Genomic DNA, 27,891 nt, shown 5'->3' with positions numbered 1-27,891 from the left:
ATTTTAACACAAAAGAATTAAGTACTACCATGAGCCTTTACTTTTGGGTGGGAGGAGGAATTAATTCTGAAATATAGAAGCACTTTTGTCTATTAGTAAAATGCAAATAAATATCTCACAGAGGATTTATCCAAGGACAAATCACTTAACTTCTCTAAGTCTTGGTTTTCCCTTTTGGATAAGTTCCCAGAAATCATGTATTGTGGGGGATTATAGGGGCTTACCATCCCTGCCTCATTCAGGGCAATAGTTTGGAGTTTCATACAGCAGTTGACATTGTGAGGTTCCCCTGGCCCCTTGTTTTCTGGATAGGTGACCTGATGGGACATCTGTTGAGAGGTTTAGTGTACCCCAATGAGGGGGTGCAAGCTTCTGTCTGCTACCTCTATGGGAAGCTGTATTCCTCACCAGTTGCTGCTGAGATGCTTTGGGGCCATTTCCGGGAGAAGCTGTGTCCTCTCTTCCTTTCTACCATGGATGGTGCCCAGACAAAGGAGCTACAGATCAACTGCTTGGGTAAGACATGGGACTGGAGTGAAAAGAGAAAGCTTTTGAGGTTTTGCTTGAGGATTTGAGATATTAATTATCTAGTGGTGGAGAGGTCTGCTGCTTTGTAAAGGGTAGAAGCCGTGGGTTTTGGAGATAAGAGGCACAGACTGTGAAAGATGTCTAATGTTGATGTGGCATCTTAAGAACATTGCCTTTGGAAGGAGAAGAGGAAAGAAAGTGGGACAGCAATATTTTTGCTTCTGGTCTTTACTGCCTGCCCTTGTGCATCCTGTACTTGCTGCCAAGTTAATCTTCACATTGCACAACTCGCATCCTGTTAGTTTCCTATTTGGAAAGTCAGGTATGGCTCCCTCTGGCCTCCAAAGTGAAGTCTGTTTCTCGGCTTATTATTTGAGATTCAGTGTACTCTTTCAGCCTCTTCTGTTACTTCTGCACATAAATACACAAGATCTATCAAATGCTTTTGAGCAGGGAGCTTTCATATTTTGAATAGAGCAAATGGGCACTGTGATTGAGGACTGAGTGAGGGCCTTTTCTGGAGCAGGAATAACAGGGTGATGTATTATCTGTGGGAAGCAACAGTTTCTTCTCACAGTTTGGACCAAGAGCTCTGTTATGAACAGTTTGGCCACATATAGGGAGTGTTTATTCTGAGCCAGGCCCTATGCTGGGCTATGGGGTCATAAAGATGATCAAACCCAAGTTTCAATCTGAGGGAGTTCATAGTCCAGTGTGGAAGACGGGTGTAGACAATTAGAGTTCATTGTGGTGAGTGCCACTGTGGAGACTGCACTGAAAAAGGTAAGATTCTCTTCTACGTAGTACTAGAAGTCCTAGCCAGAACATTAGGCAAGAAAAAGAGATAAAAGGCATCAGAATCAGAAAGGAAGAAGAAAGATTGTCTCTGTTTGCAGATAACATCATCTTATATATAGAAAACCCTAAAAACTCCACTAAAAAACTGTTAAAACTAATAAATTAATTCAGTAAAATTGTAGGATACAAAATCAGTTGTTTTTCTATATGCTAACAACAAACTATCTGAAAAAGAAATTAAGAAAACAATCCCATTTACAATAGCATGTAAAAGAATACAGTACTTAGGAATATCTATGGAGACATAAAGAAGTTTCTAGGGGATGTCTGAGGGGCTGCCTATTTGAGTGCCTGTGCTCCTCTTCCTTCACTTCCCAACCTGTTTTCTAGGTTTGCTGAGGCAGCTGCTGAAGTATGATCTCTTTGTGTCCATGATCATGAACAAGTCTGCACTGGCGGAAAGTACTGGGAGTGTTGAGGGGCCACCAGGAGAGACCTCACTGCCTTTGGTGCTCAAAAAGGTAGTTGTCTTGTGATTCCTGGTCTCTGGGTTCAATAACAAGGAAACCAGAGTGCCTCCTGGACCTTTTCTTCACCCACCACTCCTGCTATCTGGGATTTCCTAAGTGGCCAAAACAATGTGCTATTAGAAGACTGAAAGTTGTTTTTCTTTCAGTTATGAATCCTTATATTTGTATCTTCACCTTCATATCTGTGTTGTCTGAGAATGAAGAATATGTGAGTGCTACCTCAGTTGTTTGAGGGATAAAACTTAAGCTTCTCAGCTTGGTACCTAGAGCCCTCTTTCTCTGGACCTGGCTTATCCCTTCAGCCTTACTTGCCTGTCCCTTCCACCCCACAGCCCAGTGCTCCAGCCATATGCAGCTTCTCCTTGGTCCTTCATATGCTAGGACGTCCTGTCTCTGTGCCTGTTCAGGTGCTCTTCCCCTTTGCCTTTAGTGTCTTTCCTCTCTTCTCTGTCTGATTTGGCCTTCAAGGCCTATAAGGGCTCCCATGTCACCTGGCTCCTTTAGGCAGAATGTGCCCCTCTGTCACAGCACTTACCTCGCCATATTGTGATTGATCAGCTGGGAGTTTTGGGCAAGACTTGAGTCTGGCTATCTTTCTGCAGTGCTCAGCATGGGGCTTGGCAGAGGTACTTATCCTCATCTGATAGCAGGGATATTGTTCATTGACCAGATAGTGGGACTTCTTCTGCAGAAGGGAGGAGGAGCCCTGGTCAGAAGTGGGAAAGGGAGACAACTGGGGATAAATAAGGTAGATATTAAAAAGCCAGAGCAAACTATTCCTCCTTGTCTCCCTGGGATGCCTCTGGAATGGTTCGTGCAGGGCCTATGAACTCTAAAGAGCAAGTCCTGTGTCTCTGAACCACAAAATCTCATATTGGGTTATTTTCTGTGTTCATTTCATTGCTGCCTTCCTGGAGTCCACAGTGGCATCCATGGTAAAACATTGATCCTAGGCTTAACAGGAGCACAAGATCTTGTGTCCTCACAGTGTGCCAAGGTGGCATGATGGTGGCAGGGACAGAGATTAAAGAGTGCTTCCCTAGGGGGAGAGAACTTTCTAGAGACAGGAATCTTGGTTTAGAGGTCCCATCCTCCATCCATATTGGGAAACTCTTCTTCCGTTGGCCATTTTGGATGATTAGTGTTTTATTTTCCTACAGGAACCAGCGAGGTTGGGACTAGGGTGAGGCAAGTGAGGTACTTGCCTTAGGTGCAAAATTTAAGGGGTACTAAAATATTCAGCAATCAGGATAAATAATATTTTAAAGCAATATTAAAAAAAACTGAAGTTAATGCAAAAAATTCATGATAAACAAAAATGTCAAAATTTTAAATAAAGATAAGACTGGTATGTATTCTTATACCTCCATTCTGGCATTTTTTTTTTGTCAGAGTCTAATGCTATTCTTTCCTGCTTTTGGCTGATGACCAACTTATTCTCCCAAAATTCAGGTCCCTGGGAATATATTGTCAATGTTTGTGTTCCCGCTGTTTCAGAAGTTGATTAATTTATTTGGTCAAATACATACTGAGCACTAATGTGCTATGTCAGTCACTCACTGTTAATCACTGGGAATATCATGGTATGTAAACAGGTGAGTTTCTTGCCCTTGCACAGTCTAATGGGGAAGGCAGATAATAGGCAAGTAAATGAACAAGCAAAGTAATTACAGATTTTGATAAGTGCTATAAAGGAAATAAAGAGGAGATGAGATAGTATTGGAGGAAGCCATCTACAGGTTGAGCTGTCAATCATAGCCTCTCTAAAGCGTTGACATTTAAGCTTTCGCTTGAAGAATTAAAGTAAACCAGTGTTCACTTTGAAGCTAAAAAAATAAATAAATAAAGTAAGCTAGTGATATGAAGAGTGGGCAGAAAAGCATTTCAGGCAGAGGGAACAACAAGTAAAGGCTGGAGGAAGGGAAATGCTTGATGTGTTCCAGAAACAGATGGAGGGCCAGTAGGATGGGAGAGTGGGTGGAGGTGAAGTGAAGTGGCCCAAGATGAGGCTAGGGATTAAGCAGGGAAGGTCATGCAAGTCCTGATAGGTCATGGTGAGTAATTAAGATCTTTTTAAAGATAGATTTTCATAATTAATTTTGTTTATGATGGAAAAAAGGATTGGAGTGTTTCTCAATACAATATGGGGCATGCATTTTAAACTAAGAATCATTGCTTTGCTTAATGGTTAAATATCATTTTTCTAAGGCACATTTTTTTCTTACATTTTAACAGCTCTGAAACTGGGAGACATTTTATCATCAATGGTGTATCAGTTTAATTATAGCTTTTTTTCTTTCTTAGTGGTACATAAAATAGTGGTTTGCATCAGTAATGGTTAGCATCAGGAGGCTTGTCTGAAACACATGTTATTTCCTATATAAAAGAGAACAAGTTAAAGATTAATATCTAGAAACTCCTTTATATACTAACAGAAAGGCTGTTTATGTGTCCACTTTTAAGTCTAACATGACTGAGATGAGTTTAAGCTTACAGACCTTAGATGCATCTCTATCAGATGTGTGTGACTTGGTCTTTTTCCTTTGAAGCTCTAAAATCAGGCACACTCTCCTTTGTCTTGTGTTATATGTTCTACCCGTCATTTTCCCCCAGAAGGCCAGTTTTTGCTACACTTAAAATCTGTGGTTGCAGTTAACTCTCCTTGATTTCTGAAAGTGCCTTAGCTTTGCTACTTACTAGCTGTGTTGCCTGGTATAAGTAACAACCTCAGTGAGCTTTAATTCCTTCCTCTGAGTGCTGAGGCTCAGTGATTCAATAGGAAGACTCACAGGATTCAGTGTACAGTTATATTCATAGCTATGATTTATTACAGCAAAAGAATTGCAAAGCAAAAATCAGCAAAGATGAAAGGTATATGGGATGAAGTCTGGGGGAAAACCAGGCACAAGCTTCCAAGAGTCCCCTCCTAGTGGTGTCACACTGAATGCACTTCATTTCTCCAGCAGTGAATTGTGACAACATGTGTGAAATTTTGCTTGGGAGACTCTTTTAGAGTCGCCGTGCCCCAGGTTTTTGTTGGGAGCTAGCTGGTTACGTAGGTACCCTCTGCCTAGCACATACCAAAATTCCAGATTCCCAAGAAGAAAGCTGGTGTTCAGCATAAACTACACTGCTTGTGTAAATAGTTTAGTCACAGTGAGCCACTCTTACCAGTTCTGGGAGTGTTGGGAACCCTCCTGAAATTCAACTTCCCAAACCCACTCAGTGGCCAACCTGCAGGCAGGCCTTTCTAAGGATAACAGTCTTGGGCCTGCAATGTTAACTCTTTCTGCATGTTCTGTGAAGTGAAGCTCATAGTAGAACCTTCCCCTGTTATGTCTTAGGCTTGTTGCGAACATTAAAACCAGATAAATGCTGTGAAAATACTTTTGTCAATGAAGGCCTGAGCCCTTCTTGGTGATGATTTTAGTGTTCTTTGAGTGCTATTGTGTTCTTTCATTTCTCACCTGTTGCTGTTCATGGAGACTCCTTTCCATAATCCATAACTGTTCTCCCTGAGCACCATCCTTGTGCCTGTTCAATAGTGTAGGAGGGATTCAGAGACAAACCAGGCTCCTGCCCGGAGGCACTCAGGCCACTTCCCTCTGGTCCTGTCAGTGTTGTGACTGTGGTACATCTTGCTGCCTGTTTCTCCAGCTTCTCCTCTCCAGAGATGAGACTCTGCAGGTGGCCAGTGCCCACTGTATAACTGCAGTACTGGTCCACTCACCAGCAAAGCATGCACCGGCCTTCATCCATGCTGACATCCCAGGTAGGAGGCCCTTTCTAACTTTCTCCTCTGAGGACCCCAGAATTCTGACTAAGACCCTTGAGTTGCAGCAGCAGCAGTCCTGTTGAGGGTTCTTTGATATGCATACTAGGGGGGTGGGTTGGTGGCAGGTTCATTGTACATGACAGACTCTAGGAAGCAGGCCTGTAAGTCTGAATCCTCCTGCTATGGATTTCTAATTTGACCTTGAGCAATTTATTACTGATCTTTGTCATTAATTTGACCATCAAGGAACAAACACCTAATGTGGGGTGGTGGAAAGACCTGTGGACTAGGGAGGTAAAATGAATTAATGTTTCTTGAAGTCTCATAATGAGCCAGGAAATATGCCCTGAGATGCATTGTAAATGTTGCCACATTTAGGTCCTCATCTTTACTATGTTTTTCATCTTTGCTATTTTATGAATAAGATAATAGAAGACCAGAGAAAGGAAATAACTTGTTTAAATTGACAAGGCTAGTTTTTGGCAGAGAAGGGATACAAAATCAAAGCTCTTTGGCTCTCAGAATTCTTTTCTCTGCATCATGCTGTTACCCATCCTGAGATTAGGGGATCTGAGTTCCAGTCCCACCTCTACCACCAACCATACCTCTCTCTGGGTCTCAGTTTCCCCATAGGTTAAAAAGATGAGATTAGATCATAAGCCTGAAGATATTTTCCAGGTTTATCTGTGAATTAATGGTCATGTCTCATGGAGAGGGTGTGTGAAAAGATGAAGTGACAGGTGTGAGATGCTGAATAAATCTAAGGCCCTAGCTTTAGTTAAGGGATCATGATCACATAGCTGTCACTGATTGTTTTCTTTCCCTCTCCCTGGCCAGAGTTCCTCTTTGAGCATCTTTCCTCTTCCAGTGAAGTACTTGTCTGGTCTAGCTACAACTGCTTGATACTCCTGGCAGAAGAGCCACTCTTCTTTTCCAAGTGCCACACGGTGTACGGTTGGTAGTGTGGGTCCTTGACTAGCTCTGGCATTGGTGGATGGCTCTTTGGAGTTAAGTAGCTGCAACAGTGATGGGGGGCTAACCTGCACCTTGGAGGGGGCTGCTGGTCTGGTCATTTCCATCAGTCCAAACTCATTACCAGATTCCACTTGCAAGCAGTGATGTCCAAACAGTTCTGCTCTTCACTGATTAGCAAAAGTATATATGTTTAGCAAGAGAAAGGCACTCCTATTGGCCACTAAATGAATCCCTGTTGCACCTTAAGAACAACTTTACTCAGCCTTGGAGTCAATCTTTTCCTGTGCCCCAGATATCTATCCATCTAGATAGTCCCCAAGTTTTGCTGATTCACCCTTCCAAATGTTTTTGACACTGTTCTTCCCTCCTGGTGATACCTTCCTTGTCTGAGACTTTTTATTTCACATCTAGGTTTTTAGATTGGGCACATTCAGTCATTCTTTTATATTCTGGGTTCCTATTCTATGTCAGGCACCAGGCTGGGACCTGGAGGTTTAGAGATACATATAACAGGGTCCCTGTCCTCTGGAAGGGGAGAGAGATATAAATAAGCTGACTAGGGCTCTGCTAGAGGGGAAGTATGAGAGGTATAGGAGCTCAGGGGAGGCTCATATCTCTGCCTGAGTGAATCAGGGAAAGGCTTCCTGGAGGAGTGGAGGTCCAGCCTGATTCTTTGAGGAAGAATAGGAGTGTGTCTAGCAGAGAAGGTGCAGCTCAGTCAGTAGGCATTGACTAAATACTTTGAATACCAAGGCCTGTGCTATGGCTTGTGCTGGGTTTGGGGAGACAGAGATGAATCAGATAAGTGCCTACCCTCAAAGATTTCACAGTCCCGTCCCGTCAGCCTAACTTTGTCAGGACCTCTCCATGAGGGCTGCCAGCAAAATGTGCTGTTCAGAGCCCTCACCTCTCCTGGGAAGGCAGTGAAGAAACTACCAAACACTAATCCTGGCCTCTGCTATGTCACTGAGGTAGGGATTGAGTCGGTGGTGAGGAGCCTACAGGGAAGCCTGAGGATGAACAACACTGATCTGCACAAGCAGGGCCTGCTGCTCTTTGCTGAGATCCTGACTCGGTGAGCAAAGTGGAGGAGCATCAGGCCTGTAGGGCCAGACTGGAGAAGGAAAGAAGTGAAGTATTTATTCCTGGTGGGGTCAGTGATAGGAGTCCACACACTCATTCTTCATTTACAATCTCTCAGGCAGCCAGAGGAGATCAAGCTGTTCACAAGCTCAGCCATGTGCAGAGATGCTGGCCGTGCTCTCCAAGAGGCAGTAAGCAGCCCTGTGCTGGAGGTGGCGGCTGAGGCAGTGAAGGCCACCTCCGCCTTTCTGAGGTGAGAGACCCAGACAGGCTGAACTTCCCATCTCTGCACGAACTTGAAGGCTTGTCAAAGCCAGAGCAGCTTACAGGGAATACTTGTTCTTTAGGTCAGCGAAATTTTGTTGAATTTTGTCTTTCTGCTCTTTCTGGAACTGCCATTCAGATATTGGGCATCGTGGATTGGTCATCTAATTTTCTTTGTTTTCTGACAGTTTTTCATCTTTTTGTCATTATGTACTAGATTCTGGGAGATTTTATTGACTTTATCTTTTAACCCTACTATTGAGTGTTTTGTTTCTACTTTCGTATTTTTAATTTGAAAGAGTTCTTTCCAATTCTCTGTACTTTTTAAAATAGGATTTTATTCTGTATTTATTTTGTGGATGTAATTTTTTAAAACTCAGTCATTTGTTTTATTTTATTTTATTTTATTTTTAGTGAAGTATAGTCAGTTATAATGTATCAGTTTCTGGTATACCGCATAATGTCCCAGTCATGCATATATATACATATATTCATTTTCATGTTCTTTTTCATTAAAGAAAAATACGGAACGCTTCACAAATTTGCGTGTCATCCTTGCGCAGGGGCCATGCCAATCTTTGCTGTATCATTCCAATTTTAGCATATGTGCTGCTGAAGCAAGCACCATTTGTTTTAATCAAGACTTTTCCCCCCACTTCCTTTCCTACTAATTTTTCCTTCTGCCTGAAATCCTCTTCCCTTGAATCTTTGCACAACTGGCCTCTTCCCATCACTCAGGTCTCGTTCAGAGCATCCTTCCCTTACTGACCCATTTGACTATTATAGCACCTGCCAAACACTTGACAGCTCTTGTTTATTCATTTGTTTTGTGTCTCCCCTGCTATATAATGTAACTTCTAAGAGATCAGGGACCATGTCAGTTTACTGACTGCTATACGCCTCACTCCTAATAGATAGTCAGTATATGAATGATGGATGTTAAAGTGGATGGTGAGACTGAGAGATCCTAGGGTCAAGATGGGAACACATTCCTTAGTAAGAGCTTGATATCTTGAAAAGACTAGTGGAAGAGACCTATATTTATTTGTTTATTTATATAGGAAGTTTTACTTTGTTTCCGTGTTTTCCCTTTAAGAAATCCAACAAAGTAATATATTTAAATGATAAAAAGTAAAATATGCTGAAGGTTTATAATGAAAAGGAACAGCCCCCTGTCCTTACTTCCTAAAGGAAACTAATTTTAACTCATTTTGGTTTTAGTTCTGGTGATTTATCTCCCTAAATCTAAATAATGTGCTTGTAATGCTATTTCTTTATTTGTCAATTTAGGACATTATTCATGACTCACCAGTAAGAAAGATCAAGACTTACCTCACATTATTTTGCCTTCTCTACATTTCCTTGGCATTTTTGCTAGTTAATATTTTATATCTTCAAACTTTTAAATGATATACTTTAAACTTGTATTTCTTGTTCCCTCAGCTTGAAGCAGCATCTCTTGACTGCCTACTTGGTTAGCTGAGTATATTGGCACTCCCGCTCTTCCTTTCCCTTCTCCTCCCTACCTTCTACTACTCCATGTCAGCTGTACCTATGATTTTTGTATTGTACCTTTAATTTATGCTGTAAAGGTCATTCACATTAATAGTCTCTTCTGTAACCATATTTAAGTCTTTGTCATTTGACTCTAGATTGCTTCTAAAAATTGAAACCAAACATAGCATTTACATTATAATGGCTTCAGTTGGTCTTTTTCCCCCTTTGTCCTTTCCTGGATTTGAATCTCTAAATCTGGGGCATGAACCCCTACAAGGGTGAGATGAGTAAACCAACAGGGTAACAAAGGCATAGAGAAGAGCAAGAGTCAATCAGAAGTTCCCATGCAGAGCTGGAAGTCTCCTAGGAGGCTGGTGTTATGGGGGACTGGTACCACCTTTCAAGCAGGAGGTTGTATTTGAGCTGTGCTGTGAGGGATGAAAGGTTTAGATTTGTGGAAGGATCAGAGTTGGCCAAAACATGTGGGCAAGAAAGATTAGGGATTACTGAGGGTACAGTAGCCAGTCTGGCTAACAGGTTGTATGAAGGGGAATAGTACATGAAGAAGCCAGAAAGCTGATTGGGTCAGAGTTGTGGAGAGTAATAGGTAGTGGGCTGATTATTATCCTTAGATGATTTTACTTTTGACTTTAATTTCCCAGACTGTTTACTGAGGTGGTCCCTCTGAGGTGGAGTGGTTCAGATGGTCTCTGGGAAGGAGGAATGAGGAGTGAGAACTGTTGAAAGAATTTAAAGATGACCAAACCAGGCTTGACAATCAGTGTAGGATAGAAAGTTAGAACTTCCAGAGATGAAGAGGGAAAGGGGAAATCAAGCCTTCATTTTATACAGTTAACTGAGCACCTATTAGTAGGCCCAACAGATTGCTCTCAGTGTTAAAAAAAAAAAAAAAGGAGGCCCAGAGATGAGGGTTAACATAGGTTTCTCCTTAGTTACCGCACTAGATTGAAATAGCTTCCCTCTAAAATTCATGCCCACCCATAACCTGTGAATATGACCTTATTTGGAAATATGGCCTTTGTAGTTACAGCTGAATTAAGATGTGTATGGGCCCCTAAATCCTGTGGCTGGAGCTCTTATAAGGGAAAGGGGGATTTGGACACAGATATACACTGAGGACCATGTGAAGAAGCAGGCAGAAATTGAAATGATGCAGCTATAAGCCAAGGAATGACAAGGATTGCCCACAACCACTGGAAGCTGAGAGGCAAGGCAGGATTCCTCCCTAGAGTCTTTGGAGGGAGCCAACACCTCGGTTTCAGACTTCTAGCCCCTAGAACTATGTGGGAATAAATTTCTGATATTTTAAGCCACACAGTTTGTGGTAATTTATCATAGCATCCCTAGGAAATCAATACAGCTAAATTATACCCTGTCAAATAGTCATTCATGTAACATCTTTTTTATTTAGCATCAATTTACAATGCATCTACCTCTGTTTAGGTGAAGTGAAAAGGCAGAACTGTTACCTGGCCTCTCGGAGCTCACAATTAGACTCGTCAATGACTCTTGTCTCCTCTGAGTCTATAGAATATGAGAGTTCAGGTGGACCCTAAGTGTTACTTTCCACATTTACCCCACGCTCAAAATGATTGACTCTCCAAAAGTAATTTCCAGTCTTTGCTTATAATCTCCAGGAATAGGGAACTCACTTCTTCCTAGATAGTCCCCTCTACCTTTATAGAGTCTTGACTCTCAGAAAGTTCTTCCTTATATTCCTGAAATAAAATCTGGGTCCTGATAACATTTACCTATTGAACTTGGTTTTCCTCATCAAGGTAACAGAGAGCAAATTTGATCTGTCTTCACCAAGAGAGCTTATCACTTATTTGACATCATTGGCCATAGACATCTCTTGATGCACCTCCAGTTCTAGATAGTGCTTCTTTCACCAGGAGGCCTTCTCAGTGAGAAAACCCTCTGTATCCTTAATAACAATAATAATATACATAGATGTCATTTATAAGGACTTACTATCTAGTAAGCATCATGCTGAGTGTTTGACATATATCATCCAATTTGATCCTTAGAATAATACTGTAAGGAGAGTACTGTTAACTTTCACTTAATAGATGAGGAAACTGAAATCTGGAGAGGATAGGGAATGTGCACAGTCATGCAGCTAGATAAGTGTTACAGCAAGGATTTTTATCAGGTCAGATTCTGGACCCATGTTCTGATTCTCCACATGCCCCATATCAGCTGAGAACCTGAGGGTATCTTAGAGTACCCTTACCCCACAGTAAGCCTTCCTTTGTCTCTCTGGATGCAGGAAGGACCATCAGAGTGCTCTGCCTGTGCTGTACAAGGAACTACAGGCCTTGCTCGAAGCCATGCTGAGCCGGTGTGCAGATCTTTCCCAGATCCCATTGAACTGGAGGCCCCTGGTCAGTGCACTGCAGCCTGCTTCTTCTGGAGAGCATGCTGTAATGTGTCTTTAGAAGATAATTAGTACATTGAATTACCTTTATATGCTACTTTATAGCTTTTTCTCATGCACACATACCTATAATGAGATGTTAATTTTTTTTCCTAACTGCAGAGCTGTGAGGCTTAATAATTGTTATCCTTATTAGGAAACTGAAGTGACAGGGATTAAATAATTTTTCTCTAAGGTCCAAAATTAGCAAGTTTGGATAGTAAATCCCAGGGTGTTTGGACCCAAGCATACTACACACTTAGTCTTTCATATCATCCAAGCAGGTATGGTAAACATGCTCACTAAATTATTTAAGGCTGGATTCACTAGAACATTAGAATCTGGCCAATGTGTAGTGTGCCAGAATTGTTAGCTTTTAATGGTCCATGGACTTAAAATATCAGAAAAGATACTGTTAATGTGAGTGCTGATTATGTTTTTCAAGATTAACTTTGGAAACTAAGCTCTTCACACCTGATGGGGTAGGGATTTTTGTGTGTTTTGGAGCAACTAACATGGACATTACAACCAGTTAGGCTAATGTCTACCAGCTTGTGACAGCTTTCTGCATATAATAGGACAAAAACCACTCCTATGGTTCACAGGAGGCAGGTAGCTCATATTCTACCTTCCACTATTTTTTAAAGGAGGTATTAGATGGCTATATTTGTGAGGATATACCTAGGATCTCCTGGAAAGTGTTAGGTGTTTGGGAATGGCAGACTCCAGTGTGAGAGGAAGAGGTCTGTAGTCCTCTAAGCAAAGACTGGGACACACAGTAAGTACTTGACCAATAATTTCCTCTATTTCCTTCTCACCTCAGGGCCATGCCTCCAGTAGAGATTCGGAGAAGGCCATTCTTGGAAGGGGAAAGTTCCTCCTGAGCACTCTGGAGGGATTTAGAAATGCCTGCAGGTGAGGGGCCTCTGTGGTCTGCGGTGGTAGCAGTATGGAAGATGAGGGTAAAAAGGAGTCAGACAAAGGACAAAGTTTTGGAAGCAACACTTGATCTCTGATGCTTTGCTGCATAGGGAGAGGACTTCGGCTGGGGTGGAGGTTGGGCATGTGTTTGGGGTGTGGAGGGGGTGTATGGAGGAGGTGTGAGGACAAGTAGCTAGAGTAGGAGATTTCTAAAGTTTCCCTCCTGGTGAAGCTTTCATTACTGTGTGACAAGGTTGTATCTCATTTAGCTTTGTTTCTCTTCTCAGATAACCTAGCCCTTTAGGTGTTCACTGAGAGCTTGTTTGATAAATTCAGTTCACGTTAACAAATGTATCTCCTGTGTGCCAGGCCTGGTGGTAGACAGTGGGAGTAAAAAGATAAATCAGATTAGCTCCTGCCCAAAAGGAGCTTACAGTCTCTTGCGGAAGAGAGTTTTGTTTACATATGTGGAATTCATTAGGTTGTCACAAATCTGGGGAATGCATTATGGGTAGAGAGAGCATCATATGTAAAGGCAGAGATGTGAAACAGCAAACAGCGTGGGATGCTCAGAGAAGTACATGTAGTAGGGTGGAAGAGTCATGTATTATGGGAGAGAGAGGGTAGGGAGCACGAAGCTGGAGAGGTAGCCAAAGACCAGGTTCTCCCTCACTGAGACCTCTTGAATTTTTCCTAGACCTACTGATAGGGATACTTCCCCTAGACTCTGAGCTCGGGTATCCCCCTGGGAGGATGCTTTTAACCTTTATGTTGCATTGGTAGTAGTAGATACACTCACACATTGATTTCTCAGGTTGGCTGTGGAATTCCAGAGTGAGCCTTCAGCCCAGGAGAATCCATTCACAGCTCCCAATGCTGAGAAAGAAGACACCTTGGAGGCCTTCTCAGAATTTCTTCTCAGTGCCTGTGACTCCCTGTGTATCCCCATGGTGCTGGTAGGTTCCCCTGAGCCATCGACAGCATGAAGCTTGGGGAGGAGAAGAATGTGAGAGCAAACCAGGGTGAGAGGCACAAGGCAGTGAGTCAACTACTCAACTGGACCTCCTGAGGGTCTCAGCAGTGTTGTTCTTGTGGCCACTTTTCCTTTGGTTTTAAAATTGTAGCATAGTGTTTTATTCTAAAACTAATAGATGCCACTTAAGAAAAATTAGAAAGCAGTAATAATAATCTAATAAATAGGTAATGTTTATGAAGTGCTAAATGCCTTATATTTGTAACTTAATTTGATCCTCCAATGATGCTGTGAAATAGGTCCTGTAATTTCCCCCAACTTAAAGATGAGGCTGTCATGTTTCTATAGTTATAAAGCAAGTACATGACAGTGCTGAGATTTGAACCCATGTGTTTTTCTGCCTAGTAATGAGCAGCAGGAATATCTGTGATTTAGACGTAAGTAAGGAACACATGTGACTTCTGTAAAATGAGACATGGCCACTGTGAAGAGAGACCTAGTTTTGATCTGACTTGAGATGGAGGTGGTAGGAGGAGCAGGATCTAGGGCAGCTGACTTCCCAGATGACCTTAGGTGAGTCCTGTCCTGTTTGAGGTTTGGACATCCTGTGAGCCAGCGAAGAGCCTATTAGTTGGGAAAGGATAGCTCGAAAACACCCACTGGGAACAGTAGGTGGCAGCAGGGAAGCATTTTCTGGTTCTAACGGAAGAGAGCCTCTTTGCCTTGAAGAAGTCTTTAAGCCAGCATGCGAGGGTCTTCAGGTGGGCAACTGTCAGGACATGGGTTGCAGCCCTGGTTGGCGTGCACCAGCATTAACACTTGGGCAATTCACATTAGTTTCCTCATCTGCTCTCCCTTCCTCTTAGATTTATGAAGTGTTAGAGCTATATCTGGAACCAGGTATAGAATTACTGTATTATTCTTTCTTTCAACTTTTCTATATTTTACACATTTTCTTTAATGAGCATCTATTACTTTTTTAATTAAAAAAAAGTTGGCTTAAAAACCAAATGAAAGATATCTATAAGAACCGTGTCCCTGAGGCACCGGCTGTTTACATATAGGGAAGACATACAGTGAGAGGGGAGGGGGTGACTGACCCAAGGGCACACAGCAACTTTGTGCAGAGCTTTAAATAGAGCCCAAGTTTCTCTATTAATCCAGAGCTCTGTTTACCACATCAGGCTGCCTCATGATTCTGTTCAAAGGTCACATGAAAAATAAATGTGAAGGCAGTTTGTGAACTATATTATTGTATGTTAGAAACGTGAGTGTCACTCGGCATTACGTTTAGAAAGTGTCTTTTACACATCAGATCTCATTTGTTTCTGGGAGGTAGGACTGATTATTTCTGTTTCACTTCTTTTGGTGGAGGCCTAGAGAGGTGAAGTATCATGCACAGTTTGTGAAGTGGCAGATGTAATCCTTGGATGTGGGCTTGTAACTGCAGAGCCCCTAGCTTTTTTGTGCTTTTCAAATGAAGGGGTTTAGTCTATGATTGCTAGATTTGATGCCAGGTTTGCTGATGCTCTTCCTTCAAAGGCTAAGTCCTGATGGGCTGTGTTCTCCCCTCTGGTTCTTTGCAGAGATACTCGGAGCAGGCTACTCACCCAGCCTTGATGGAGGTTTTCCTCTCGATTCTGCACAGCCTTTTTGTCATCGTCCCTCACATGAAGGAGAAATTCTCCAAGAAGCTCGGTAGGGAGCTGGCAGGTGTGGAATTTGAGAGGGAGGCAGGCACCTTGGGCAGCTGCTCAGAGTTCTCAAAGAGAGCATAGCCTGTGGATGAGAGGCTTATTATTCATTCATATGTATTCATTCAGAATCAACATCCACACTCTACCCAGGGTTGAGTGGAAGGGAATGTCATCCAGTAATCAAAAGTCCTTAAAGGCAGTTCTCAAATTAACTGATACTTTTTGAGAATGTCAAGGAAGTTCCAGTTCAGAGCCCACAGCACACCTCTTTCCCCATTACTCTCATACTTCACATTCCCTTGGATCTCACAAGATGTTTAGCATCTCTGGCTCCTGAGCACTGAATGCCAGAAGTATCCCCAGTCATTGTGACAGGTGAAAAATGTCCCCACATACTCGAAAATGCCTTCTAGACGAGTGGCAGCACTCTGTATGAAAGCTACTATCTATACTGTACTGAATTACCTTCCTAAAATTGAACCCAGGTGGCTCTTGACTCCTTCAGCCTTTTCCAGGACTTCTTGCATGTATGTATTTTCTTCTCTCAGTCATTTTTTTCTCTTTCAAATGTAAGCCTTCCTTTCCCATGTCTCCAGTTTTCACCCTGTAAGTACCTCAATCTGCAGAATAAGCCCAGGAATCAGAGTCAGAGTCTCCTTTATCTTCCTTAGAAAGTGTAGTGATGGTGAAAATAGGAAGCGGGGTTAACCAAAAACAGAAAAGGGAGTAGAGAGTGTGCTCGCTTTGGCAGCACATATACTAAAATTGGAACAAAACAGAGAAGATTAGCATGGCCCCTGCACAAGGATGACACGCAAATTCGTGAAGTGTTCCATATTTCAAAAAAGGAAAAAAGAAAAAAAGAAAAGGGAGTAGAGAGAATGATAGTAATAATTAACAACTAATAATAATTTTTATTAAATTATTACTATGTGTTAGATACTGTTTTAAATGCTTTCATGTATTAAGTCATTTAATTATCTGAAAACTCTAGGAAGTACGTACTATGATTGTCCTCATTCTGCTGATGAAACTCAGAGAGGTTGAGCAACTTTCCGAAGGTCATACAGGAAGTGATGTGCCCAGGATTCAAACTCAGGGAATCTAATCTGGCTCTAGAGTCTGCTTTTTAAATCTCTGTGCTATGCTTGCCCTTTATCATTATCATTTTCTATCTTTTCTTTTATTTCTTACACATAGCATGCAGTGGAAATTCTACCATAGAGAAGTAGCCAGGGCTCAGTTGTGCAGGGCCTTGTTGATCATGTCAGGAATTTGGACTTTATCTTAGGTACTTGAGTGTTAAAGAAGGGGAACAACAGGCTCAGATTGCTGATTTGGAAAGATTCTTCTTAGAATAGTGTGGACCATGAGTTAGAGGGAGGCAAGATTGGAGGCAAATAGTTCAGCCTCTTGCATTAACTCAGGTTGGTGTTAGGAACTAAGGTTGTGTTGGTGGGTGGGGTGGGAGGGATAGAACAATTAGATGTAGGGCATGAGGGAGAGGGAATAGTTTAGGGTGATGCCTTGGCCTCTGTCTGCCGTCTAGGTGGATGGTGGTGTTTTTTATTGAGAGGAGGCTCACTGTAGGAGGATGTGGTTTGGGAAGGCAATAGAGGATGTCATCAATTTGGATGTGGGTACGCGTGAGACGCCTGTTGCATGTCCCAGTGGAGCTGTTAGGTAGGTAATTGACTATGTGTCTGAAGTCAAGGGAGAGATCTGATCTTTAAATACAATATCAACTAATGGAAAAAACACATGACATAGAAGTTGTGAGTTAACTTTTATTTGGGGACCTTACTAAGGACTATAGCCCAGGAGATAGCCTATCAGATAGTTCTGAGGAACTGATCCGAAGAGGTAAGGGAGGAGCCAGAGTATGTATGAACTTTTTTGCTGGGAAAATATGTAGTCAAGCATGAGAAGAATACTGTTAGTCACAAAAAACAAACATCTCAAGTTACTGAATTCTAGTGCTTTTTTGTATATGGGAAAGATGCAAGGATCTAGAGTCATTTGAAATTTTTCCTTAGATATGCATCTTAACTATCTAGGGGCCAGTATATCCAAAGCACAGAATGTTTCCTGGTTTTTTTCCATCATGAGTTCCCCTCAGGGCGCACTGTCAGTGGGCTGAGTGACTGCAGTGGCTCACGGCTTGATCCTTGAAGAACTGGGATGGCGGGCAACATTGTTTTCCTCACAGTAGGTATAGCAGGTTTCAGCATCCAGCCTTTCAGTCAGTTAATAAACATTTATTGGGTACCTACTACATGAAAGGCACTGTCCTAGAGCAGAGAATGTAGCAGTGACCAAAATAGACCCCTGTTCTTGTGGGGCCAATTCTCTAGTGGGGAGCAGGTGAGATTCCTCAAGGGTGTGTAAAATGAGGTGATCAAAGGACCAAGACAAAGTCAAGCACAATATTCAATGGTCAGGAGGAGCAGAAGACTCCAAAGGATGTTAATAAGGAACGGTTGGAGAGGAAGGAAGAAAACCAGAAGAATATGACATTAGGGAAGCCAAGTGAAGAGAATTTTGTAGATTAGGGAGTGGTCATGAGTGTCAAATGCATCCCAGAAGTAAAACGAGGACTGAAAAATGTCCCATCCATTAGCCTTAGGATAGAATACAGATTCTCCCCAACATTGGAGCGGGTGTGGTGGGAGCTCTTGATGTACTTGTCTAGAATCCTGCCTTTACAGGGGCCCAGGATAGGCAGGACAGACATCAGTTTTGAGAGAGAGAGCTGCAGGCTGGTGTGGGAGAGGAGAGACTGGGAGAGTCAGGCAAAGCAGGGGCCTGGGCCAGGGTCACCAGCTAATGCAAAATGTCCATCAGAAAGGAAGATGAACATTTATTCAGCATCTACTCAGAGCTGAGTATTTATTAGATGTTCTATATGCATTTATCTTACTTAGTTTTACAACAACCTGTGAGGTATAGATATCGAAACAGAATCTCAGAGAAGTTAAATAAATGTTCCAGATTCACACTACTAGATGTGATGGAGCACATTTTGAACCTAGGTCTGTGTGACTCCAAAACTAGAACCACCCAGACTTAGGAATCTCTGTAACGAGCCTGGTTTAAGTCTCTACTTTCTTCCCACTTCTCCCAAGCTGCCTCATCCTTCATACAACTGACCCTGGAACTGAAGGCCAGGTTCTGCAGCGGCCTGAGGTATGTATGATCCCAGGTAAAGATAGTGGCAAAGGGGTCAAATGTTCTTCTTCACTGGACAAGTGGAAATTTCTGATTGGTGTGGTTTAGTCATAGGATTGCGGGGGGATTGACACAATGTCAATTACTCAGCAACTGGTGGTATGAACTAGACATTCTTCTGTAGTTTTATTTAATCTAGTTCTGATAAGACTCTCATTCCATGTGATACTTGGATAAGCACCTGTAACATCAAAACTAGAAGGGCTCTTAGAGATCATTTGTCTAACCTCACATTTTATAAACAAGGAAGCTGAAGCCCTCACAGGGTAGTTGATGCAGTGTCCGTTGAGACAGTCCTGTTCTTAATTGCTGCCAGCCCAGCAGTTCCAGAGGAGAAAGTCTCTTATTCAAAGTAGAGGGGTTGCTGCTTCAGTCTGTCTTGTTAGGTTTTTAGAGCAGCCTTCTGTGCCTCCCCATTTTTGATTTACCACCTGTCTCTGCATTTACTTGGCAGATTCCACTTGTTACTGCCTATAGCCCTCAAGGTGACCACAGTGTAGTATCTAGCTCTCCTTCCATATCTCTGAATACAACAGCAAACTTTCAGGAGAGAATATGGGGATCCACCTGGATTCCAAGTCTTAATGTTGGATGTTTGTATTTCTTCTTAACTACCCATTTTTGGTTCAATACCTTCCTCTTTTCTGGTACTCCCAGCCCTTCCCTGATCCAAGAACACTTTTGGTTATATGTTTTACTAAATTGGAGCTTACTAGCCCTCCTTGATTTATTTTTTTCAGTCAACTTTTAGTGAATGCCTATATGGGCCAAGTGCCTAAGTTACATCTGTGGGCAGCAGGTTCCATACTTACTTTTCATAGCCACCTCTGGGCCTTCTCTACCAGGGCCATAGTTAGAATTTCATTGGGCTCTGACACAAAGCAGTGGTGCTTCAGTACATGGCAGGGATAATGCTGTCCTAGCCAAAGTAGCAATGTTCTTTCTCTTGTTCTCTTTTCCTCTTCTCCCTCTAAGTCACTCAGCCCTAAACCAGGTGTGTTCCAGTTTCCTCTACTACATGTGCATCAACCTCCTCTCAGCTCCAGAGAAGACAGGACTACCTTCCCAAGAAGGTAAGATGCTGTAGTTTGACCACTCATGAGGTCCGTGGTATTTTAGAGTCTGGATGCCTTGCTGATTTGCTGAGTAGTGAGCCAGAACAATGGTAAGATATCTTGGCTTAAAGCCACCTAGAGGAACCACGGAATCATGGAATGATGAAACTGTAGGTTGCTTCCTAGGGAGGTGAGATAATAGAATCAGAAAGCCATGGAATCCAAGGCTCTTGGACCTTTAGATTTTAAGGGTCGAAAAGACCCTAAAGTTCATCAAGACCAGTTCCTCCCCGTGACCATCTTCTCTGCATCGTCCCTCACACCAGGCCTCTTGCTCTCTGCTTGTTACCTCCAGAGACTCTGCTCAAAGTATCTTAAAAACAATTTTTTTATTGAAGTACAGTCAGTTATAATATGTCAATTTCTGGTGTACAGCACAATGTCCCAGTCATGCATATACATATATATTTGTTTTCATATTCTTTTTCATTAAAGGTTATTACAAGATATTGAATATACTTCTCTGTGCTATACAGAAGAATTTTTTAAAAATTTGTTTTTATGTATAGTGGCTAACATTTGCAAATCTCAAACTCCCAAATTTATCCCTTCCCACCTGCTTTCCCTGGTAACCACAAGATTGTTTTCTATGTCTGCGAGTCCGTTTCTGTTCTGTTGATGAGTTTATAATGTCCTTTTTTTTTTTTTTAAGATTCTACATATGAGTGATATCATACGGTATTTTTCTTTCTCTTTCTGGCTTACTTCACTTAGAATGATGATCTCTAGGTCCATCCATGTTGCTGCAGATGGCATTAATTTATTCTTTTTTTTAACATTTTTTAATTGATTTATAATCATTTTACAATGTTGTGTCAAATTCCAGTGTAGAGCACAATTTTTCAGTTATACATGAAAATATATATATTCATTGTCACATTTTTTTCTCTGTGAGCTACCATAAGATCTTGTATATATTTCCCTGTGCTATACAGTATAATCTTGTTCATCTATTCTACAATTTTGAAATCCCAGTCTATCTCTTCCCACCCTGCGCCCTTGGCAACCACAAGTTTATATTCTATGTCTGTAAGTCTATTTCTGTTTTGTATTTATGCTTTATTTGTTTTTTTTTTAGATTCCACATATGAGCGATCTCATATGGTATTTTTCTTTCTCTTTCTGGCTTACTTCACTTAGAATGACATTCTCCAGGAGCATCCATGTTGCTGCAAATGGCGTTATGTGGTTGGTTTTTATGGCTGAGTAGTATTCCATTGTATAAATATACCACATCTTCTTTATCCAGTCATCTGTTGATGGAAATTTAGGCTGTTTCCATGTCTTGGCTATCGTAAATAGTGCTGCTATGAACATTGGGGTGCATGTATCTTTTCGAATTAAAGTTCCCTTTGGGTATATGCCTGGTAGTGGGATTGCTGGATCATATGGTAAATCTATCTTTAATTTTTTGAGGAATCTCCATACTGTTTTCCATAATGGCTGCACCAAACTACATTCCCACCAACAGTGTATAGGAGGGTTCCCTTTTCTCCACGCCCTTTTCAACATTTACTGTTTGTGGACTTTTTAATGTTAGCCATTCTGACCAGTGTGAGGTGACATCTCATTGTAGTTTTGATTTGCCTTTCTCTGATAATTAGTGATATTGTGCATTTATTCACATGCCTATTGGAGAATTGCTTGCTTATGTCTTCTGCCCATTTTTAGATTGAGTTGTTGGTTTTTGTGTTATTAAGTTGTATGAGCTGTTTATATATTCTGGATTAAACTGTTCAAAGTATCTTGAACAGCCTGTTCCATTTCTTTGTTCCTCCATTCAAGAAATACTTCTTAGAATATGAAAATGAATATATGTTTGTTCATGTATGACTGAAACATTATGCTGTACACCAGAAATTGACAAAACATTGTAAACTAACTATACTTCAATTAAAAAAAAATATATATACACAAAAAAGAGATATTTCTTGAGCACCTACTGTGTGCTAAACTATTTCAGGAACTACTGATAAGGATACAAAGTCCTGTTCTCATGAAGTGGGAGAGGCAGACAGTAAATACATAGATACAATGTCAGGAATGGATAGATGCTATGAAAAAAATAAAACTGGGTGAAGTGATAGTGATGGGAGGAGGAAGTACATTCTAGATAGGGTGGTCATGAGGAGGTGAGGAGGTGACATGTTAGCAGAGGTCTGAGTGAGGTGAAGGAACCCCATGCAGAATCTAGGCAGGGGGAACAGCAGATGCAGGGCTGAGAGCTGGAAGTTTTTCCTTTTGCTGAATGTTCACTGAGCTTCTGCTACATGCCAGGGGAGGCCTAGGTGCAGCTGTGGAGACAATGATCATTATGGTATGTTCTCTATCCTAAGGAGTTCCTCTATCCTAGACCTCTCCCTCTTGCTGTAAGATAAAACAATTTAATCATTGTTTTATTCACTCATTCAACAAATGTTGTGCCCTCTTTGTGGGTGAGAATTGATGCTGGCTGGGTTTCCTCTTTTTACGTTTATGTGGATTGTGTCTTCTCCTCCCACCCTTCCCAAATCACTTTCTCCTTTGTCTTTCTCAGACACTATGCTGAGAGACAGAAGCACAGGTGAGCATTTTCACTCCTTCCAATGTGGCTTGGCTCCTAGTTCTCTCACTGTACTGCCCACTGCTCTCTGTGTGGGGCCCAGCTCTGCCTGTTCAGGCATGGTCTGGCCTGCAGAGAGCAGCACGATGACATAGCCGTGGTGGCAGTCAGATCACCACAGCCTCTTGTGCTCACGAGCACCAGCTCCCTGCTGCTGGCAGCTCCCTCTCTCGTTGGAATAAGAGGAGTCCCACACATCTGCCCCCTCAGACCCTGAGATCTTGTCAAATCCCAGAGCACCAGGAAGAGCAGCCAACCTTACAGACTGCTTCTTTCTTTTATACAACAGGAGAAAGGGCAGGTGGATGTATGAGGCTCAAGGATATTATGCTTGATCATAGTGTGCTTTGGTGGAAAAAGCTCTAAACTTAGAATTAGGAAACCTGACCTGGCTCTGCGACCACATGGGTGTGGGGCATTTTCCATTCTCACCCTCTACTTGGCCCACTGCGCTGGCAAGATGGACTCTTTCATTTGACCTCTAACTTGGCCCCCTGCTTTCAGTCTCTCATCCTCCAACCAATCTTCACTGATTGCTGGAAGATCTATCTGAAAACCAAGTCTTAACATTTTTAACTCCCCTGGCCTTCAGCCGTTGTCCCCAAACATCAGTCTGTGGGGCATATCTCACAGTGATAAGAGTTTTCTCTTGTCCTTGGTGAAATGTGGAAAATAAGGGTAAGTTGACTTTATTCAAAATTTAAGCCCTGAGGTCCTTTTCTTTCATAGGTATTAAAATACTCTTTGTTTTTTGAAACAGAGATTCCATAAGAAATCTAGGAATCTGCTCTCGGGATAAAATCCAGATTCTATACTCAGCATTCAGGGTCTTTCACAGTGCAGTTACAAATTACATCACACAGTTCCCAAACTCCTGACACTCCACATCTATTAACTGATGGTCCAGTCACACTGAACTTGCTGCCCTCTAAACATGGCATGTCCTTATATATGCCTCCAGGCCTCTGAACACCTTGCTTCCTGTTTCAAGGAGTCTCTTCTCTCCTTTCTCTGCCTGTGTATTACCTTCCGCAGTTCCCTCCTCTTTGAACCTGCCCTCTCCATCACAGGTGGCATGAGTCACTTTCTTTTCCACACTTGAATGTGGCACCGATCACATGTCCTGCAATTATCTGTCTCATTATCTGTATTTCCCTACCAGCTGCCAGCTACTGGGGGTAGGGCCTGTGTTTCACAGCCTGACCTAGAGTAGCCACTCAGTGAACATTGTCAAGTGAATGAATATATCCATGTCCTTCCACATGTTACCTTGAGTCTCTCCTGGTAAAGAGAAAGAGGAGATTGATTTCCTTTTATCCTGCATGTATCCTTGCTACCCTGTGCAGTATTCTGTATGTAGTAGATACTCATGTGCTCATTATCTGCTCTCCCATTTTCTCTGTGTGGCTTTCTCCTGCCTGTTCCCTGCCCAGAACTCTCTGCGGTGTCTGAGCTCCTTCAGCACGGGCTGCCCCAGATAAACAGCAGGAGCCCTGAAAGCCTTGCTTTTCTGTTGGATCGCCAGTATGTGGAGGGAGCTGCTCGCCAGAGACAGTACTGCATCCTGCTCCTCTTCTACCTGGCCTACATCCACGGGGACAGGTCAGTGCTCAGAGCTGGTGGCTGATGGTTGGTTCTAGGACCAACACCTGTAGCCAAGTTCAGTTCAAAAAATAGTTACAGAGGCATCCTTTCCAAGCCTGCTGCTGGGCACTGGGGACACAGGGGTAAGTGAGAAATGGCTTGTATTCCTGAGGGGCTCACATTTTGGAGAGAGAGTTGAGACAGATGGATAGTCACAGTGCTGAGAGACAGAGGCCTGGATGCTAATGTGAATTCCTTGATATCCCTGAAAGTGTTGTTCGTTGACTGAAAAAAATTTCAGTGGTTTACTTTGGTTTTAAAAATTACTATACATACCATTAAAATTTAAAATCAAAGGACTATTCTTCCTTAAACTTAAAAAAAATTTATTGAGGTAAAATTTATATAACACAAATTAACCATTTTTTAAAACACCTTTATTGTGGTATGATTCCTGTACAGTAAACTACACATATTTCAGATGTACAATTTGATGCATTTTGATAGATGTAACAAATTAACCATTTTAAAGTGGCATATTCACAATGTTGTGCAACCACCACCTCTGTCTAGTTCCAAAACATTTCTATTAATCCAAAGTAAAACCTCCTACCTATTAAGCAGTCACTCCTCATTCCTTCTTCTGCTCAGCTTCTGGCAACCAACAATCTGCATTCTGTCTCTATGGATTTATTCTGAACATTTCCTATAGATGGAATCATATAATATGTGACCTTTTGCACGTGGCTTCTTCCACTTAGCATAAAGTTTTCAAGATTCATTCAGTTAGCATAATGTTTGTAGCATGTATCTGTTTTTTTATGGCTGAATAATATACCATTGTATGCATGTACCACAGTTTGTTTATCCATTCATTCATTGATGGGCATTTGGGCTGTTTCCACCTTTTGGCTATTGTGAATAGTAATGCTGTGAATATGCGTGTACATGTATCTATTTGAGAACTCGTTTTCTATTCCTTTTCTTTATATGCCAGGTGTAGGATTGAGGAGTCATATGGTAATACTATGTCTAACTTTTTGAGGAACTTCCAAATTGTTTTCCAGAGTGGCTGCAATCCTACCAGCAATATTTGAAGGGTCTGGTTTCTCCATGTCCTTGTCAACACTTGTTATCGTCCATCTTTTTGACTATAGCCATCCTCCTGGGTATAAAGTGGTTTTTGTGTTGTGGTTAGCATTTCCCTAAGGACTAATGATTAGCATTTTCCTAAGGACTAATGATGTTGAGCATCTTTTCATGTGCTTCTTGGCTATTAGTATACCTTCTTTGGATAAATTCAGATCTTTTACCCATTTTTTAACTGAGTTGTAAGAGTTCTTTATATGTTCTAGATATAAGTTCCTTATCAGATATACAATTTGCAATTTTTTTCTCCCATTCTGTTAGTTATCCTTTCACTTTCCTGATGATGTCCTTTGAAGCATAAAATTTTTTAAATTTGGTGAAATCAAATTTTAATTTTGATGAAATTTGTGTATTTTTTTTGCTATCATTTATGCTTTTGGTATTGATTCTAAGAGACTATTTTCTAACCCAAAATGATAAAAATTTACTCCTACATTTTCTTCTGTAGTTCTTTTCCCTTATAGTTTTACCTATTATATATAGCTATTTTGAGTTAACTTTTGTGATGGTGTGAGGTAAGGGTTTAGTTCTTTTGCATGTGGCTTATACAGATGTTCTAGCACAATTGTTGAAAAGACTATTCTTTCCCCCTTTGAATTGTCTTGACACCCTCATTGAAAATCACTTGACCAATATGATTCTTTAAAAGTTTTTTTTCTTATTTTAAGAATCATGCTGATTGTAAAAATTCAAGTAAAATGATTTAATATAAAGTTAAAATATTTCCCTATGCATCTGCTGGAGTTAACTGTTGTTACCCTCTTCTGTGTTTTAAAAAACACAAATATACTTCTTTCAAAAAAATACACAGAATGGGATATAATATAAGGTCTTCAGCTTGTTTTTTAACTTAACAGTGTATCTTGAACATCTTTCCATGCTAGTACATGTACCTTACTCTTTTGGTAGTATAATATTTATATTATGGCTATTATACATTTTATTTTTAGTTTTTAAATAAATATTTTATTTTGGAGTAATTATAGATTTACAGAAAAGTTACAGACAATACCCAGAGTTCCCTTATACTCTTCACCCATTTTCTCCTAATACCAACATAACTATGGTACATTTACCAAACTAAGACATCAACATTGGCACATTACTATTTTTCCTAATTTTTAAATTGTAAGATACACAAACATAAAATTTACCATCTTAACCATTTATAGTATACAGTTCAATAGTATTAAATACATTCATAATGTTGAGCTACCATTACTGCCATCCATCTCCAGAATTCTTTTCATCTTGCAAAACTGAAACTCTATACCCATTAAACAATAATTGTCCATTCCCTCCTGCCCTCAGCCCCTGGTAACCACTATTTTACTTTCTGTCCCTATGATTTTGACTATGCTAAGTACTTCATATAGTAGAATCATACAGTATTTATCTTTTTGTGACTGGTTGTTTCAATTAGCATAATGTCTTAAAGATTCATCAGCTGTAGCATATGTCAGAATTTCCTTTCTTTTGGGGGCTGAATAATATTCCATTGTATATGTGTATACTACATTTTGCTTATCCATTCATCTGTCAATAGACACTTGGGTTGCTTCCTCTTAGCTATTGTGAATAATGCTGCTGTGAACAAGGGTGGACAAATATCTCTTTGAGACCCTGCTTTTAATTATTTTGGGTTTATACCCAGAAGTGGAATTGCCAGATCATCTGGTAGTTCTATTTTTAATTTTTTTGAGGCAATATCATGCTATTTTCCACAGTAGTTATACCATTTGACATTCCCACTAACAGTGCACAAGTTTTCCAATTTCTCCACATCCTCTCGAAAACTTTTTATTTTTTACTTTTTTGATAGTAGCCATCCTAATGGATGTGAGGTTATTATCTCATAGTTTTGATTTGCGCTTCCCTAATAATTAGTGTCGTTGAGCATCTTGTCATGTGCTTATTGGCCATCTGTATATATTCTTTGGAGAAATGTCTATTCAAATCCTTTGCCCATTTTTGAATTAGATTGTTTGAGTTTCTTTTTTGTTGAGTTTTAGGAGTTCTCTGTATATTCTGGGTATTAATTCCTTCTTTGATAAACGATTTGCAAATGATCTCTCCCATTTTGTGGGTTGCCTGTGCCATTGGTGTCATAACCAAGAAATCATTGCCAAATTCAGTGTCATGAAACTTTTGCCTTTTTTTTTTTTTCTAGAAGTTTTATAGTTTTAGGTCTTACATTTAAGTCTGGATCCATTTGGGGTTGATTTTCTTTTATATCGTGTTAGGTAAGAGTCTAACTTTATTCTTTTGCATATCCAGTTTTCCTGGCACCATTTGTTGAAAAGACTGTCCTTTCCCCATTGAATGGTCTTGGCACCCTCATTGAAAATCATTTGATCATATGCATGAGGGTTTAATACTATTAACTAAACTGTTTTTGGAGGGGGGAGGTAATTAAGTTTAATTATTTATTTATTTTTAGAGGAGGTACTGGGGATTGAACCCAGGACCCTGTGTATGCTAAGCATGAGCTCTACCACTTGAGTTATACCCTCCCCCCAGAACACGCAAATGTTAATGATAGATACAAGAAGAGAAAGGTGGGCTGGCTGCTAAAGCAGGGCCTCCTGAACCCCCGAATTGGCATCCTGCTCTTTAACACTGCTGGTCCAGCTGGCTGATGATTCACCTTCTAGGTGTGAATGAGGAGTCTCTGGCCTCTAACAGAGCCTTGCACAATGCATAGAACTATGTGCTGTGCATATGTGACAATG

General features: G+C 41.1%; 1 protein-coding gene and 2 non-coding genes across 3 annotated transcripts in view; 2 read left to right on the top strand and 1 right to left on the bottom strand.

The window, feature by feature from the left end:
• Window positions 1-27,891, top strand: part of MEI1 (meiotic double-stranded break formation protein 1) — a 58,320-nt gene that overhangs the window by 7,032 nt on the left and 23,397 nt on the right. The window contains exons 6-18 of the mRNA XM_010983500.3: window positions 313-516; window positions 1,717-1,847; window positions 5,514-5,628; window positions 6,469-6,585; window positions 7,582-7,681; window positions 7,808-7,942; window positions 11,744-11,858; window positions 12,714-12,805; window positions 13,626-13,767; window positions 15,371-15,482; window positions 18,607-18,667; window positions 19,685-19,782; window positions 23,860-24,028. Of these exons, the coding sequence (XP_010981802.2) occupies window positions 313-516; window positions 1,717-1,847; window positions 5,514-5,628; window positions 6,469-6,585; window positions 7,582-7,681; window positions 7,808-7,942; window positions 11,744-11,858; window positions 12,714-12,805; window positions 13,626-13,767; window positions 15,371-15,482; window positions 18,607-18,667; window positions 19,685-19,782; window positions 23,860-24,028 (1,591 nt within the window). The remainder of the gene's footprint in view (window positions 1-312; window positions 517-1,716; window positions 1,848-5,513; window positions 5,629-6,468; window positions 6,586-7,581; window positions 7,682-7,807; window positions 7,943-11,743; window positions 11,859-12,713; window positions 12,806-13,625; window positions 13,768-15,370; window positions 15,483-18,606; window positions 18,668-19,684; window positions 19,783-23,859; window positions 24,029-27,891) is intronic.
• Window positions 8,472-8,578, bottom strand: LOC116156613 (U6 spliceosomal RNA). Its single transcript, XR_004140459.1, has one exon. It is a non-coding gene; the product is annotated as a U6 spliceosomal RNA (small nuclear RNA).
• On the top strand, window positions 16,217-16,323 carry LOC116156605 (U6 spliceosomal RNA). Its single transcript, XR_004140451.1, has one exon. It is a non-coding gene; the product is annotated as a U6 spliceosomal RNA (small nuclear RNA).

This window comes from Camelus dromedarius, chromosome 11, assembly GCF_036321535.1.
Source record: "Camelus dromedarius isolate mCamDro1 chromosome 11, mCamDro1.pat, whole genome shotgun sequence".
NCBI lineage: Eukaryota > Metazoa > Chordata > Mammalia > Artiodactyla > Camelidae > Camelus > Camelus dromedarius.
The sequence above is the reverse complement of the archived record's forward strand: the minus strand, read 5'-3'. Positions and strand labels throughout refer to the sequence as shown.